The following is an 18,687-nucleotide window of genomic DNA, read 5'->3' on the forward strand; positions in this document are numbered from 1 at the left end:
GACGGAGAAACCATTAGTAAACTCCATGTATAAATAAAGCTGGCCAGTTTGGAACCAGCAGGAAGGAGTGTGCAGCAAGGGAAGTTGCTGCTGCTGTTATATATATATATGTTGGGACTTTGTTGGGACTTTTCCGAGAGGATAAGCCAATACCGCCCATTGCTTCCGCACGGATCCAGTGCTGGGCTTTGTTGCTCGCTGCATACGAGTATTCCCTGGAGCACAAACCAGGAACGCAGATAGCAAATGCCGACGCACTGAGCCGGTTGCCTTTATTGACCGGCCCCATGTCGACCCCCACGACCGGTGAAGTGGTTGCAACCCTAAATTTTATGGACACCTTGCCTGTCACGGCATTACAGATCCGTGAGTGGACCCAGACAGAGCCAGTCCTGTCAAAGGTTCGGCACATAGTCCTGTATGGTGGGCAGCATAGACAGCTCCCAGGCGAGATGCGGGCATTTTCCTCCAAGCTGTCAGAATTCAGCATGGAAGACGGCATCCTCTTGTGGGGGACGCATGTGATTGTCCCGGAAAAAGGCCAGGAGCTGATACTAACAGACTTGCACAATGGGCATCCAGGTGTGACCAAAATGAAAATGTTGGCCCGGAGTTATGTCTGGTGGCCAGGCCTCGACACCGACATTGTGAAGGTGGCCCAAAACTGCTCCATTTGCCAGGAGCATCAGAAGCTTCCGCCGGCCGCGCCCCTACATCACTGGGAATGGCCAGGGCGGCCTTGGGCACGCTTGCATGCAGATTTCGCAGGCCCTTTTCAAGGATCCATGTTCCTTCTATTAATCAACGCCCAGTCTAAATGGCTAGAGGTGCATAAGATGCAGGGGACAACGTCCTGTGCAACAATTGAAAAGATGCGTTTGTCTTTTAGTACGCATGGCCTCCCCGAGGTGCTGGTCACGGATAACGGCACTCCATTCACGAGTGAGGAGTTTGCGAGGCTCATAAAGATGAACGGCATACGCCATATCCGCACTGCCCCTTACCACCCGGCTTCAAATGGGTTGGCAGAGCGCGCTGTGCAGACATTCAAAAGAGGCCTAAAGAAGCAGTCTTCCGGATCAATGGACATGAGACTGGCTCACTTTTTGTTTACGTATAGGACCATCCCCCATGCGGTGACTGGGGTAGCTCCCGCAGAACTCCTAATGGGCCGGAGACTTCGCACCCGCCTTTGTATGGTTTTCCCGGACATTGGTGCAAAAGTACGCCGCACACAAGAACGGCAGGGACAGGGATTTTCTCGGCATCGGCCGATTCAGCAGTTTGTGCCCGGTGACCCAGTGTTCGTTCGGAATTTTGTTGGTGGTGCCCAGTGGGTTCCTGCCGTAATCTTTCGCCAAACGGGCCCTATATCTTACCAGGTGCAAGCCCAGGGTCGTCTCCAGCGCAAACATGTATACCACGTTCAGTCCAGAGGACTATCCCCTCCAAAGACTCCCCGTCCCCGGAGCTAATTTCTACAGCCGCAGAGACCAGAGACAATGGAAGGTAGTCCTCACAATCTTCCTCTGGTGCCTCACTCAAAGCCTGCGCAGGTCGTTACAGAACCGAATGGAGTTAGAGACGCTGACATGACGGAGGCAGCAGACTCTGACACCGAGATGGAGACACAGGACGCATCAGAGGGGGAATCCTCGGGTCCACGGGCCGTGGATGTACAACTGTTACGCCGTTCATCACGGAAGCGCCGGTCTCCGTCTCGTTACACGCCGCCTGATCCTGCGCTGCGTGCAAATGGTGTCCGGCCTGCGGCAAGACGAGTCCGACGCCCTCCTTCGCCAGGGTCTTCGGTGGATTCCTTGGACTTTGGGGGGGAGGGATGTTGTAACCTGCCTGCTTACCATTGGCTGGGGAATAATGACAATTCCACAATCCTGTGGGAGTATGAGCTTCCCCAATGAGGGGGGCGGAGAAACCATTAGTAAACTCCATGTCTAAATAAAGCTGGCCAGTTTGGAACCAGCAGGAAGGAGTGTGCAGCAAGGGAAGTTGCTGCTGCTGTTATATATATATATGTTATTGAAAATAAATGTTATTACTTTGTATCCTTAAACTCGTGCTGGATTCTTCGTGGCCCTTACAGAGTTGGAAGTTGGATTACGGGAGGAGGCCCTGAGGAGAGTCAATGCATCCTCATTGTGTGGGGATTTTGGCATGGATTCGTTAATGTCATGTCTGAGGTCCTGGAAGGGAGGGTGACTCCAAGTACGGGGGGATATTTTCTTAAAAAAAAGGAAAACCATGCAGATAACATACAATCTCCCCACAGTCACGCAAGGTCGAAATCAAACCCAGGTCCTTGGCGCTGTGAGGCAGCTGTGCTAACCACTGCACCACCATATATTCAACACTGTATTGATAGATTTTTAGACACTAAGAAAATTAAGGGTATCATGTGAGAGTACCTTTAAGAAATAGGTGTTTATAAATGGGTGTGTATATAAATATCTGTAGTGAGAGTATCTTTAAGAAATGGGTGTTTATGACTGCAGTGATGTCAAGAGTGGGTGGAGCTGGGCTGTCTGTCATTTTTTCACTTTCACTTTAGGCTTTTTGCTGCAGGGTGGGTTTGGTTTCATTTTAGTTTTGGAGAAGCTGCAGTCACAGTAGGATGTGTGTGAATCTCTGCAAGCTTATGAATGTTCATTTGCTGATTTCAACGTGGTAACTGTTCTCAGTAGTGAATTTAAACCTGATGTGCTTCTGTTTTAAAGGTTTTTTAAAAGTCTTATGGATGTTAAAAGGACAGCTTAAGCATTACTTTGTGTCGTAGTCTTTGGAGGTTGTATTTGAATTAATGGTTGCTAAGATGGTCACTGTATGTTTTAAAAAGGCTAACTTGAGTTCATAGAATACACATTGTTTTGTTTTGAAGAATACTTTTCCATTTCTGCTGTACCACACCTGTAGAGTGGGCCGTGTGCTCCCCATACCACAATCTATTAAAAGTTGTGGGTCAGGTTAACTCCATGATACACTTTGGGGTTCTCTAAACCCTGGCCCATAACAAGGGATATAGGGATAGGGTGAGCAAGGGGAGTTGAGGGAAAAGGTCAGCCATGTTCTTGTCAAATGACTGGACAGGCTCGAGGGGTCGTATGGCTGAAATCTTATATTTCTTATGGTCTTATCTTCAAACTCCAGCACGCTGCAGCTGTGCAGAGGAATAAAGCAGTTGCCAGCTGCTTTTCTGCAGGGAGGAACAAGCCGATGCACACTTGCACACCTCTTCCTCGGTGACCCCGATTGAAAAGTGAACACCAGGGATAAGAATAGAATCGAATTCAGTTACGATCTCCCCAAGGTTGAACAGTTTGCCGATTCTCGTCATCCAGGCCTACCTCTGAAGCTGAAACATCAGAGGGCTGCTGGAACTCTTGGTAATTTAGCACAGTTTAAATCAACACATTTGGCAGTCAGGGCAGGAGAGGGACAATTGGGAAAAGGATCTTTACCCGTCAACATTTTCAAAATCTGTCTCCCATCTTACTGTCAGCGTGCCCTCATAAAATAGGGTGAATTTAGGTTTTAGGTACAAATAAAAAATATTGGATGAGTTGATAAAGTGTGCTTGAAGCACATTGGCCAAAACTGGTACAACCTAATTGCCAAATTAAGAGAACTTGCTTTCCCTCTGCAGATATTCACTTTGCATGAAAACAAAAGTATGTTTACAGAACTCTCAATAGCAACTTGCATTTATATAACGTGCAAAATGTGGTGATCCACTGTAATAGGAGATGTAAGGTAGGACCTGCACTACAGGTTCGCCGGTAGCTCCTGCCGGCTGGCTCCGCCCACGGAGAACTGTATAAATATGCATGATCTCCAGTGCCCTGCCCTTTCGCCAGCTGCAGCAGGAGGCCTCGCATCTGACTATAATAAAGCCACAGTTGTACCCAACTTTAGTCTTTGTGCAATTGATCGTGCATCAATTTATGACAGTCAGATGCGAGGCTTCCTTAATCCCTCGCGGTCCACCCGGCCAATCAAAGGATCTCCCTAGCCTCCGGATCACACTCCGTCCCGATCCGAGGCTTTTGTACAGTCACCCTCACGGTCCAGGGCGTAGAATTTAGTAACTTCCGCCTCTATGTCCTGCCTAATCTCTGCGCTGCACTCCTGTTGGGCCTGGACTTCCAGTGCAACCTCCAGAGCCTCACCCTCAAATTCGGCGGGCCCTTACCCCCCCTTACCGTTTGCGGCCTCGCGACCCTCAAGGTCGATCCCCCCTCCCTTTTTGCAAATCTAACCGCGGATTGCAAGCCCATTGCCACTAGGAGCAGACGGTACAGCACCAAGGACAAGACCTTCATCAGGTCCGAAGTCCAGCGGCTGCTTAAGGAGGGTATTATCGAGGCCAGCAACAGCCCCTGGAGAGCCCAAGTGGTAGTGGTTAAAACTGGGGAGAAACACAGGATGGTCGTGGACTATAGTCAAACCATCAATCGGTACACGCAGCTCGACGCGTACCCCCTCCCACGCATATCTGATATGGTCAATCAGATTGCGCAGTACCGGGTCTTCTCAACAATTGACCTGAAATCCGCCTACCACCAGCTTCCCATCCGGAAGTCGGACCAGCCATACACTGCCTTCGAGGCCTCTACCACTTCCTTCGGGTCCATTTTGGTGTCACAAATGGGGTCTCGGTCTTCCAAAGAGAGATGGACCGAATGGTCGACCAGTACGGTTTGCAGGCCACCTTTCCGTACTTAGATAATGTCACCATCTGCGGCCATGACCAGCAGGACCACGATGCCAACCTCGATAAATTCCTCCGCACTGCCACCCTTCTCAACCTGACCTACAACAAAGAGAAGTGTGTGTTCAGCACGACCCGGTTAGCCATTCTCGGCTATGTAGTCCAAAATGGACTTCTCGGGCCCGACCCCGAGTGCATGCACCCCCTCATCGGTCGAATGGCCTCCTTCTGCACTGTAAATTCTATGGTAATCATGGAACTTCCCCTCCCCACTGACCCAAGGCCCTCAAACGCTGCCTGGGGTTCTTTTCCTACTACGCTCAGTGGGTCCCAAACTATGCGGACAAGGCCCGCCCACTCATTCAGTCCACCCAATTCCCCCTTGCAGCCAGGCACAACATGCTTTCGCCCGCATCAGAGCAGACATCGCCAAGGCCGGGATGCGCGCAGTGGACGAGCCACTGCCTTTCCAAGTAGAAAGCGACGCTTCAGACGTCGCCCTTGCCGCCACTCTAAACCAGGCATGCAGACCCGTGGCATTCTTTTCCCGCACCCTTCATGCCTCTGAAATTCGACACTCATCCGTCGAGAAGGAGGCTCAAGCTATCGTTGAAGCTGTGCAGCATTGGAGGCATTACCTGGCCGGTAAGAGATTCACTCTCCTTATGGACCAACGGTCGGTAGCCTTCATGTTCAATAACATGCAGCGGGGCAAGATCAAAAATGATAAAATCTTGCGGTGGAGAATCGCGCTCTCCACCTATAATTACGAGATCTTGAATCGCCCCGGTAAACTCAACGAGCCCCCAGACGCCCTCGCCCGAGGTACATGTGCCAGCGCACATGTGGACCAACCCCGGGCCCTATGCGACAGCCTTTGTCACCCGGGGGTCACTCGATTGTACCATCTGGTCAAAGCTCGCAATCTGCCCTACTCCGTCGAGGAAGTAAGGACAGTCACCAGGGACTGCCAGGTCTGTGCAGAGTGCGAGCCGCACTTCTACCGGCCAGACTGTGCGCGCCTGGTGAAGGCTTCCCACCCCTTTGAACGCCTCAGCATGGATTTCAAAGGGCCCCTCCCCTCCACCGATCGTAACACGTATATTCACAGCGTGGTCGATGAGTACTCCAGGTTCCCCTTCACCATCCCATGCCCCGACATGACATCTGCCACCGTCATCAAGGCCCTCAGCACCACCTTCGCTCTGTTCGGTTTCCCTGCCTACATCCACAGTGACAGGGGATCCTCATTCATGAGCGATGAGCTGCGTCAGTTCCTGCTCAGCAGGGGTATGGCCTCCAGCAGGACGACCAGCTACAACCCCCGGCGAAACGGGCAAGTAGAACGGGAGAATGGGACGGTTTGGAGGGCCGTCCAGCTGGCCCTACGGTCCAGGAACCTCCCAGCCCCTCGCTGGCAGGAGGTCCTCCCTGACGCTCTGCACTCCATCCGGTCCCTATTGTGCACCGCCACTAATAACACACCCCATGAATGTGTTTTTACCTTCCCCAGGAAGTCCACATCCAGTGTGTCGCTCCCGACTTGGCTCGCTGCTCCAGGACCGGTCCTTCTCCGTAGGCACGTCCAACTCCACAAGGCGGACCCCTTGGTGGACAGGGTTCACCTGCTCCACGCCAACCCTCAATATGCCTACATTGAGTTCCCCGACGGCCGCCAAGATACTGTCTCACTCAGGGACCTGGCACCGTCAGGTTCCACCCCAACACACACCCCCACCAATGTGCCCCCCCCCCCCACCTCCCACCGCACCGCCAATATTGACCCCACCAGAGCACCCCACCTCCCCTTTTCCACACAAGAGGACGAAGAGGACTTCTGCACGCTCCCGGAGTTCCCCGATGACTGGCCAGCATCAGCACCGCCACCACCGCCATCGGCGGCACCTCCAGCACCGACTTCACCACCACCGTTACATTGATTCCAACGAAGCACCAAAGCACCGGACCGGCTGAACCTTTGACGGACTCCGGACCGTCAACATGGACTTTTCTTTCCCTACCACTGTACATAATTCCACTAATTGTATATAGTTTCACGTCACCCCCACCGGACTCATTTTTAACAGGGGGTGAATGTGGTGAACCACTGTAATAGGAGATGTAAGGTAGGACTGCACTACAGGCTCACCGGTAGCTCTGCCGGCTGGCTCTGCCCAGGGAGAACTGTATAAATATGCATGACCTCCAGTGCCGTGCCATTTCGCCAGCTGTAGCAGGAAGCCTCGCATCTGACTGTAATAAAGCCACAGTTGTACCCAACTTTAGTCTTTGTGCAATTGATCGTGCATCACATATCGAAAAGTACTTTTTTGAAAAATGAAAATCGCTTATTGTCACAAGTAGGCTTCAAATGAAGTTACTGTGAAAAGCCCCTAGTCGCCACATTCCGGCGCCTGTTCGGGGAGGCTGTTACGGGAATTGAACCGTGCTGCTGGCCTGCCTTGGTCTGCTTTCAAAGCCAGCGATTTAGCCCAGTGTGCTAAACCAGCCCCTAACAAAACAGGTTTTTGAGAAGGCTGAAATCCAGGATATGTTTCAAAATGTCCAGCGACAGCATTCCAAGTGGCCAAAGCAGCAGCTCTTAAGATGATTGAATATTTACATAACTTCAGCTTGCAAATTACAAAGCTGCCAGAAAGGAACTGGGCTGAAGTAGCCCATCAATTTAAACAGTTGTAAATTAACACAATGAACCATTCACGGACTAAATCTGTTATTCAGGTGGGGGGGGGGGGGGGGGGGGGGGCGCGCCCGGCAGGGCAGCATGGTGGTGCAGTGGTTAGTACTGCTGCCTCATGGCACCGAGGTCCCAGGTTCGATCCCGGCTCTGGGTCACTGTCCTTGTGGAGTTTGCACATTCTCCCCGTGTTTGCGTGGGTTTCACTCCCACAACCCAAAGATGTGCAGGGTAGGTGGATTGGCCACGCTAAATTGCCTCTTAATTGGTAAAAATGAATTGGGTACTCTAAATTTTTTTTACAACAATGGACCCGGAATGAGGGTTCCTCAGGTTTGTGACTGTATTTAGCAACTGGCCTATTTGTGAATTAAAGTCATGTGAACCTGCTGAACCTACTTTTCCAAGGTCATTCAGTCAAGTCAAGAACTCACAGAACCTCCCTCTCTCTCCAGCCATTCTGCAAGCATGTGTACTGCCTGGAGCTGAGCTGCCAAACACCATAACCAGTGTCTTCAATGTCAACTAAGCAGCTGCTGACTCCAGAGGGAAAGACACTTGTCTGTCAAGTCTTTGGGTGGCACGGTGGTGCAGTGATAAGCATTGCTGCTTCACTGCGCCGAGGTCCCAGATTCGATCCCGGCCCCAGGTCACTGCCCGTGTGGAGTTTGCACATTCTCCCCTTGTCTCTGTGGGTCTCTGTCAAAAATATGCAGGTTACGTGGATTGGCTGTGCTAAATTGTCCCCTAAATTGGAAATTATTTTTAACAAGGGAAAAAAAAGTCTTTAAACTATCTTGATACAGAATCTGGAAAAATGAACTGAGCACATCCTGAAACCTTCCAATGCATCAATCAGGATCTGTACGCGATTGATTCTCTTAAACAATTTATCTTACCCACCCCCCCAGTAACTGACTTTGGTGTGTGATTCTCTTGGATGCATGTGTGGGTGGGATTTTATGGTCCCACCAGGGTCAGGCATAGTCAGAGGTTGGCCGAGAAAATTTGGAGAGCAGCCAATAGTCAATTGACTTTTGCCCCCTCTCTAAACTTTCCGGTCCCCCCCCACTTGATGCCATTACTGACCAGAGTGGAAATTCCTGGCCTGCTGGTGTGAGTTGGAACGATTTTTAAAAAATATATGTTTTTTAGATCTGGTGTGGTGCACAATGAGTACTATTTTCTTTACTGTTAAAACCTGTCTGCGTGTGTGTCTTATAAAGTTACAGCACTTAAACAGTTAAATATTCACTACATTGGCAAGGATTTTTCAAAAATACCTGAGCAATGAACCGAGAGGCCTTTTGGCTAAGGTGAGTGTGAGATCAGCTGTAATGCCTGGATCTGGTATGTCTCTCTTGTGGGGACCATGAATTGGATTCAATTTGAATTGGTTTTTGGAGCAGGCAAGGAGCTGGATTAGGGGGTTGCCCCTGTCCACACTCGGAGCTCCGGCTTTGGAACTCTGATAAGTTAATTTAAAAGAGAGGGGCGCTATTGTGCCATTCCTGACCCGCTGTATCAAATGTAATGCAATATCCAAAAGCACTTCATGAAGGAGAAACATGCCCAAAACATGTAGAAGAATTAGAAGTGACTGAAGTCGCAGCCAAATTTAACGCTTTGAGGAAGGTTTTAAAGGCAGCAGAACCAAGAATGGGCTGTGGCTGCTGATGCCTTTGCCAACTAAGGTGTAACGGCATGATGCCAGAACTGTAGAATTGAATGGCACCGGTTGGATCATAGAATGAAGAAGTGGAGTGATGTGGTTGGACAGCAGAACGGAGGAGGGATTAGTCAACAACAATAAGGAATTTGAATTCTACACTTTGAGTTTCCTCCTGGTACTCCGGTTTCCTCCCACAATCCAAAGATGTGCAGGTTAGGTGGATTGGCTATGATAAATTGCCCTTCGTGTGCAAAAAAAAGTTAGGGGGTTACTGGGATAGGGTGGATGTGTGGGGATAGAGTGGAGGTGTGGGCCTAGGTAGGGTGCTCTTTCCAAGGGTCGGTGCAGACTCAATGGGCCAAATGGCCTCCTTCTGCACTGTAAATTCTATGAGTTGGCCATTCTGCCCTTCGATCCTGCTGTGCCATTCAACATGATTATGGCTGATCCTCTATCTCAATGCCATACTCCAGCACTCTCCCGATGCTCCTTGAAATCTTTTGAGGCCAGAAATCTATTTCCTTCTTAAGTATATTCAGTGATTTGGCCTCCACAGCCTGGTTGAGAATTCCACAGGTTCACCACCTTCTGAGTGAAGACATTTCTCCTCATCTCAATCCGAAATGGCCTACCGCGGATCCTGATACTTTTGTAAGGGTCCTTCCTGGTCATTCCTTTATTTCCCCTTTCTTTTATTTTGATGTTCTCATTTTTGATCCATGGGTGATTAATGGACATCGATCGTCAAGTCAAGCAGCAGAGAGAATGAGGAATTCAGAATTTACAGGAGAGAACACTCTGCTAGTTTGAACAGGAGCTTCAAACCTTTTGGCATCAGAGTGAGAGATGGGGTGGGGCTCGGTTTGATTGGCTGGCGGCCAATGAATTGGCCAAAAGGCAGTACTCTGCCCAGTAACAGGTGGTGAGTGGATCCTATCCCAGTGGGATAGTTGTCAGAGACCTGAGGGAGCAGTTCAGTCCTGGACACAGAAAGACAAGGACCTGTTTTCTCTCCCTCTCCAGAAAGGCTGTGAGTGCTGTTTTCATGAAGCTGCAGAGAACCTGAATAAATGAATCAACAGGGGCCCCATTGCAGGCTGCAAACAAAGACAAGACCAGGAGTCTCTCTCCAGAAAGGCTGTGAGTTCTGTATTTCTGAAATTACAGAATGAATGTGCAGGACCTCAAACTGAAAGAAGATTTGAAGAGGAGTAAGGTGCTAAAAACCACCATCTGAGACAAAGACTCCTTTTTCCATTTACTTATGATTTTTACCCATTTCTTCCCCTCTGTATTTGTCTGTCTTGTGTGTGTGTAGAGGGTGGGGGGCAAGTTAAAGAGGGGAAGTAGGAATTAGATAATACTTATCCAACTGTATTTGGTGCATATTTCATTACAGTTCTTGTTCTTAATAAAAAGTAATTTTGTTTAAATTTACAAACATATAATTTTTAAAAAAAAATTCCAATTAAGGGATAATTTAGCATGGCCAATCCACCTACCCTGCACATATTTGGATTATGGAGGTGAGACCCATGCAGACAAGGGAGAATGTGCAAACTCCACACAGCCAGTGACTAGGATCGAACCTGGGCCCGCGGCGCCGTGAGGTGGCAGTGCTGACCACTGTGCCGCCCGAACAACCTGACTATAATTAGTGGGCAACCAAAGGCCACAGGTATTTTTCCGAGAATTATTGGTTAATTCAATTGTGTGTGACTCCATGTCAAGTGGGGTTGGAATTGACTATGCACTAGCCCAGGGTGCCATAATACTCTGACCATTGTTGTGGACCCTCGTGCTCAAGGAAACAATATCCTTGCATCCAGTCTGTCCAACTTTTATATGTTTCAATTAGACCCCTTTCATTCTTCTAAATTCCAGTGAATACAGGCCCAGTCAACCCAATCTCTCCTCATGTGACAATCCTGCCTTCCCAAGAATCAGTCTGGTGAGCCTTTGCTGTACTCCCTCTGTGGCAAGTATACCCTTTCTAAGATAAGGAGAAACTGCGCACAATACTCCATGTGTGCTCACACCAAGGCCCTGTACAGCTGCAGCAAGATATCATTACTCCTGTACTCGAGTCCTCTTGCAATGAAGGCTAACATACCATTTGCTTTCCTAACTGCTTGCTTTACCTGCATGTTTACTTTCAATGACTAGGTATATTAGGATGACAAGGTCTCTTTGTGCGTCAACTTTTCCCAATCTATCACCATATAAATAATACTCTGCGATTCTATTTCTCTGTCTGAAGTGGATAACTTCATATTTATCCACGTTATACTGAATCTGCCATGTAATGTGAGAGGTGGCCAATGGGATTATATACATGGTGGACTTTGTGTGATTTTAAGTTTAAATTGATTTATCAGAGTTAGGGATAATTAGTGCACAAGTGAATCTCCTTGCCCTTGATTCACTCTATTATAATCATGTACATACGAGAATGCAAGGGTGCTGTTACAGTGTTGTATGTTCCGGTGGCTTCTTGTGGATATAACTTTTTTTATTTGTTCACGGGATGTGGGAATTACTGACAAGGTCAACGTTTATTGCGTACCCCTGATTGCCCTCGAGAGGTGGTTGTGAGCTGTCTTCTTCAACTACTGTACTCCATATGGTGTAGCAAGGGGTTTCCAAATTTTGACCCTGCGATAATGAAGGAACAGCAATATATTTCCAAATCAGGATGGTGCAAAGTGCATCCTGTAGATAATACAGGGCAGTCACAGTATGCTGGACGGGATTAATGTTTAAGGTAGTAGTTGAGATGCCAATCAAATGAGCTGCTTTGTCCTGAATGGTGTCAAGCTTTTGAATGTTGTTGGGAGCTGCATTCATTCAGGGAGGTGGAGAACATCCTTAGACATGGAGGTGGTGCCAGAAGACTGAAGAATTGCAAATTCAAGGGCAGCACGTGGCGCAGTGGTTAGCACTGCTGTCTCACAGCACTGAGGTCCCAGGTTCAATCCTGTTCTGGGTCACCGTCCATGTGGAGTTTGCACATTCTCCCAGTGTTTGCGTGGGTTTCTCCCCCACAACCCAAAGATGTGCAGGCTAGGTGGATTGGCCACACTAAATTGCCCCTTAATTGGAAAAAATGAATTGGGCACTCTAAATTTATTTTTTTTAAATTGCAAATTCATACAAATATATGAATTAGGAGCAGAAGTAGGTCGTTTGGACTCTAAAGCCTCCTTTGCCATTTAATAAATTTATGGCTGACCTGATTGTGGCCTCGACTACTTTCTGGTCTTACTGATAAACCCAGCAACTACAGACCAGTTAATTTAAGCTTGCTGGTAGGAAATGATAACCAAGGATAAAACAAGTCATTAGGCAAGTGCAAATAAATTAAGGAAAGACTACATGGATTTGAGGAAGTCCTGTAGTGCCGTGGGTAGCATCCCTACCTGTCAGATGCTCCATGTTCAAAAGTTCCATTCCAAGCAAGGTGCATTCATTAAAAAAAAAATTGTTTTTAAAGAGTACCCAATTTTTTCCAATCAAGGGGCAATTTAGTATGGCCAATCCACCTACCCTGCACATCTTTGGGTTGTGGAGCGAAATCCACACAGACACTGGGAGAGCGTGCAATCTCCACATGGACGGTGAGCCAGGGCCGGGATTGAACCTGGGACCTCGGCACCATGAGGCAGCAGTGCTAACCACTGTGCCACCATGCTGCCTGGAAGGTGCATTCATAATGTGGTCAAACAGGTTGAGTATCAATTTGTAAATCCTTCCAACATACACCAATAGCAAGGAGTAAAAGCAGGGGAGATTCCTGGTCAGCCATGAAATGGAAAGAAATTGGAACCTCAACCATCACTATCCACATCTCTAAACTACAAACATGCATGTTGCCGCAGCAGTACGTACTCATTGACAAGCAGATGGCTGGTATGGATTAGATTGGAGTGGCATGGCTGCCACAGTGCCAGGGACCTGGTTCGATTCCGACACTGTCAGTGTGGAGTTTGCACCTTCTTCCAGTGTCTGCATGGGTTTCCTCCCAGTCCAAAAATGTGCAGGTTAGGTGGATTGGCATGATCAATTGTCCCTTTGTGTCCAACAGTTAGGTGGGGTTATAGGCCTATGTAGGACGTTCTTTCAGAGGGTCAGTACAGACATCTGCACTGTAGAGATTCTATGAAAACCCTAGCTTCTTCATAGAGAAGGGGAGGCCTCCAAAGTCACATGGGTTCTAAACACAGAAACTGTTCCCATTAGTTTTAAGGCACCAATTTAAAGTGAATAGCATTGACAACATGAGGAAAAGCTTTTTTATAAAGCAAGTGGTTAGAATTTGGAATGCATTGCTGGGATGTGTGGTGGAGGCAGATTCAATCATATATTGCCTTCTGAAGGGAATTGGATAAACACTTTGACAAGAAAAGAAACTGCAGGGTGACAGGGAAAGAGCAGGGAGTTGACGAGCCAAGCTGCTCGCGCAGAAAGCCAACTGGACACAATGGGCCAAATGGCTGCCTTCTGTGCTACTACTATTCTAGGATCCTATGAATTTGTACTTTTAAGCTGTTATTTGTACCGCATATGAGGGTGACCAAGAACCAGTTAGAGTAACCCTCTGCCTCGAAGTCAGCATGTCATGCAAAGCAGCCAAATTAAATAACTGATGGTCCAAGGTACACAACCACACAGAATGTGATCGGAAAGCAAAGGATTATTCTATTTACACCATTCTATTTATATCTAATTGAACCATTGTGGTTATCACTTGGGCTCCCAAATCGATGAACCTTGACATTATTCAGTGTCTGAGGAATGACACAAATCAAACCCGACACCTTAAAATATATTTATGTAGTTAAGGGGTAGCCAAGTAATAATAATAATCTTTATTAGTGTCCCAAGTAGGCTTACATTAAGACTGTAATGATGTTGTGAAAATCCCCTAGTTGCCACACTCCGGCATCTGTTCAGGTATATTAAGGGAGAATTCAGAATGTCCAATTCACCTAACCTACATATCTTTGGACTGTGGGAGGAAACTTGAGCACCCAGAGGAAACCCATGCAGACACAGGGAGAACGTGCAGTCTCTGCACAGTGTCCCAAGCCGGGAATTGAACCCGGATTCCTGGTGCTGCAAAGCAATGCCAACCACTGTGCTACGGTGCCGCCCAACACCTTGGACTTCTATTACAATCAAGTCCTAGTCAATGGTCACAGTTCTATCCCAGACCACATCTGTACTAGGTTTGATTGATCTTTCAATTGCTTGGTAATGATGGGCGGAATTCTCCCATGGCCGCTGGTGGGTTAAATGGCGGAAATCCAAAAATCAGTTTCACACCGACATACGTTTCTCCACAGGATCTTCCGCTGATGTTCATCACGGCAGATCGGGAAACCCACTGATGGAAACGGATTTGCACCCCACGAATGGGGTGCACATGAAGGCCTGACTGGAATCTGATGCGCGCACACACACACCACCATGTTTACAAATTCCTGCACCTTCTAAACCTCTTGTCGTAGATGCTTTGGTCTTGTGGCTGTCATCTTTACTCTAATTCTTTCCCCAAAACTTTTGTTTTGCTGTTGCCTTAAAAGCCTCCTTAAAATGATTATTTCTGCCCATGCTTCATCATTCTCTTCTTGTAACTCCACCACCACTTGGCATTCTACAAAGTAATCTGGATATCAAATTAAAGGTGCTCCACAAATGCAAACTGTTTAGCAATAATGATATTTCATTAAGCAATTGTATTAATATGAAAGTTGAAGAACACTTTGACTGAGGGTTAGCGATCAAACCATTGGAATATTTATTTAATGACTACAGAGGATTAAAAAAAAATGCAAATTGCCATGTTTTAGCAATAGTTAAAAAAATATTAATTTAAAAATTCATACTGGTACATGCAAACAGAGCAGGGAGCATTCAGACATTTAGTTTAAGACATTCTGCTAGTTTATCTTCAGTAGCTTGAAAATACAGAAAAATTCAGTGTAATGAGAACATTAAAAGTTATGAATTTATTATAGAAACATAACATTGAATTTATCCAACAATAACAAAAATAATTTGCATCCAAATTTCAGCTGTATTTTCTATAAAAATGTTTTCAGTTATTTTCCCTGGGTATGTTTATAATAGTAGACTATTTTCCAAAATAAAATTACTTGTGCTGATAAAATTGGTACCCGCCTTCCAATTATATTGCCACAAACTCCCTGATTGGTTGTCCAGCATTAAAACATAGTTAAAGCATTTTTACATATCTGAACATCTACATAATTTTGAACTTCTATGTAACCATAACTAAGATTCAACTTTAATTGACTTGTATCAACCGATTGTTGTCCGAATAGATGCATTATTGGTAACATGATAGGTGCATTATTGGTAACAGTTTATGGTACAGTAATTTCTTCCAATTGCAATATTTGCAGAATGCAATTTTTAAGAACAATATTAACGCTATTTGTGACTAAATAACATCACAATTGTACAAAGAATCAGTCCTAATGATTTAGATAAATCTCTCAATGAGACTTTTTAAAAATAAATTTTGAGCATCCAATTATTTTCTTTCCAATTTGGGGGAAATTTAGCACGGCCAATCCATCTCCCCTGCACATCTTTTGGGTTGTGGGGGTTTGACCCAAGCAGACACGGGGAGAATGTGCAAACTCCACACGAATAGTGACCCAGGGCCGGGATCGAACCTGGGACCTCGGCGCCAAGAAGCAGCAGTATTAACCACTGTTCCATCGTGCCGCCCTCTCAATGGGAAATAATCATTGTATGTAACAAAATGAATATATATCTATATAAAACCTGTTCTATTTGAGCTGATGTACAGAGCCTTACTAAAACTAAGTATCAATAAGCATTTTAAATACCTTGCGCAAAAGTAGATCTTTTGTCCCTATTCACAAAGCACATTAAAAATGTCTTCTATCAAACACAATTCAAATTTTAGCAAAAGTTTATCAAGTTCGAACTGTTGAAAAAATGCTCACAGTATGCCTCAGTAAAGAGAGAAAAAAGTTTAAAACTTGTCAGGATACTGTATAGGAAAACATTTGAACCCATGCAATTACGTTTTGTTTTTGGCCCTTAAAATCTCCTGGCATTACATTTCATGCGATACAATAAATGGCCACCCTGCAGGTGGTGAATGCTCAGCTTTAATTTTCCGTCAAAACTATGACAGTAGCTGCAGAACTTGGCTTTCAGGATTTCTGGTTGTCATAGTTGCTGACCATTTGCTTGATGTGAGACAATTTTGTCTTAAGATGCTTGCAAAGTTTCTTCTTCTCCCGATAATCTGCAGACTGAAAGAAAAAAAAAGGAAAATTGAATGTCTGGCTAATGTAGTACAATATTAACTGAAGACCAATATTTACCAAACATTCCTATAAGAAAAGATACCAGAGACCAGTCAAAAGTTACCAGGGACCAAGTGCTGGAAAATAGGATTAGAATAGATAGTTGTTTAATCTCCGGCACAGATATGATGAGTTGAAGGGCTTCGTTCTGTGCTGTAAAACTCTGACGCCAGGATTGTGAGATAACTAAATAACAAATTGGGAAAGTGAATTGGATGCTTGAAAGCTTTGTGAAACATGGATTAGAAAACTACCTAGCACAGATTTCCACCCCCCTCCCCCAATTAAGGGGCAATTTAGCGTGGCCAATCCACCTAACCCGCACATCTTTGGGTTGTGGGGATGAGACTCAAGCAGACACGTGGACCAATCCACCTAACCTGCACATCTTTGGGTTGTGGGGATGAGACCCAAGAGACACGAGGAGTGTGTGCAAACTCTACACGGACGGTGGCCCGGGGCTGGGATTGAACCTGGGTCCTTGGTGGAGTGAGGCAGCAGTGCTAACCACTGCACCACTGAGTTGCCCTAGGGGGCAAGGGTGGCATAGTGGTATTGGTCACAGGACTAGTAAACCAGAGACCCAGAGTAATGCTCTGGAGACACAGGTTCAAATCCCACCACTGCAGATGGTGAAATTTGAATTCAATAAAAATCAGGAATTAAAAGTCTAATGATGACCATGAAACCATTGTCAATTGTCGTTAAAACCCAACTGGTTCACTAATGTCCTTTAGGGAAGGAAATCTGCCGTCCTTACCTGACCTGGTCGACATGTGACTCCAGACCCACACCAATGGGGTTGACTCTTAGCTGCCTCAAAAGCAATTAGGAATGGGCAATAAATGCTGGCAGAGCCTGCGACGCCCATGTCCCATGAACAAATAAAAAGAAAGAAAACTGCCTAGCACCGATTTGGCTCACACTATGTGATTGCCTCATTGGTTGCAGAGATCTCCAGAAAATGAGTTTAGGAATTCAGCTTCATTTCTCTGCGAATATGTAATATTAAACGTCCCATACCACCACTAATGTGACAAGAAGAGAATGGCTTTTGGTCAAGGAATTTTGTTGGAGGGAGACGTGTCAGAACGTGATAGCATAGACTGCAGCAGTTCAAGAAGACAGCCAACTACCACTTTATCAAGGGCAATTAGAGTTAGGCAATAAATTCTGACCAAGCCAGCGACGCCCACATCCCGTACATGCATATACATATCCTATGCTAGGTGTACAACTTTGGCAAAGAAAATAGGGAACTTATTAAAATTAGGACATCCTTCACGTCTGGAAACGAGAACATTCACAGGGATCATCACATAATACTGAAGTGAATGGAGTCACTGAAGACTGGGGTACCAGAATATAATCCTCAATATCTATCTCTATTAGAAATGTTACTGCTTTTCTTGAAGCTTATCCAATGTTTGATCTGTTTATTTTTCCAATCCAATGTGAAAATAACAGTGACAAGAATGATGCTTTTGGAAGCTCTGAAAGTAAAGGGACATAAACTTTAGCTGGCGGCCAACGGATGTGGTTTTACCCAAGTTGAAAGAAAACATACAAAAGTGGGACATACAAATAGCATCTCCATAGTCTGCCTATCTTTTACATCACTTAGCCTTTTATGCATTGGGCAATATCTTCACTGCATTTTCAATTTTTTTCTAAATTTAGATTACCCAATTCTTTTTTTACGGGGCAATTTAGCACGGCCAATTCACCTACCCTGCACATCGTTTTTTGGGTTGTGGGGGCCCACACAGGCACGGGGAGAACGTGCAAACTCGGACAGTGACCTGGGGCCAGGATCAAACACGGGTCTTCAGCATCGTGGGGCAGCAGTGCTAACCACTGCACCACCGTGCCCCCCTTTCTTCACTGCATTTAACCTAGAAGCAGTTTTATTTGGTCAACAAGCTAAGTAAGAGTAGGCAAACACAGAATAAAAGAAAAGCTGAGAGAATTATTCCGAGATAGTGAAAAGATTCATAAAGCTCCAGCTGACCAACTTGAAATTTTCTTGCCGCAGGTATTTTAAAAATTATTTTTGAAAGAGGGATGGGAACCAGAGTTATGGATCAGAGGATAGGGTAGCTGTTGAACGGGCAGAAATAGTATGCAGTGAGTCTGTGAGGAAGTATAGACAGTTGATAGGGCAAAGTTGCACTCAGTGGGATGGATTAAAGTGTGTCTGTTTCAATGCAAGGAGTGCCAG

At 46.2% G+C, this 18,687-nt stretch overlaps 1 protein-coding gene across 1 annotated transcript in view; it reads right to left on the reverse strand.

Moving 5' to 3' along the window:
* Window positions 1-14,872: 14,872 nt before the first annotated feature.
* oclnb (occludin b) overlaps window positions 14,873-18,687 on the reverse strand; it is a 45,185-nt gene continuing 41,370 nt past the window's right edge. Inside the window, exon 9 of the mRNA XM_072516162.1 lies at window positions 14,873-16,412. Coding sequence (XP_072372263.1) covers window positions 16,311-16,412 — 102 coding nt within the window. The 3' untranslated portion in view covers window positions 14,873-16,310. The remainder of the gene's footprint in view (window positions 16,413-18,687) is intronic.

The sequence above is a fragment of the Scyliorhinus torazame genome, chromosome 9, assembly GCF_047496885.1.
Source record: "Scyliorhinus torazame isolate Kashiwa2021f chromosome 9, sScyTor2.1, whole genome shotgun sequence".
NCBI lineage: Eukaryota > Metazoa > Chordata > Chondrichthyes > Carcharhiniformes > Scyliorhinidae > Scyliorhinus > Scyliorhinus torazame.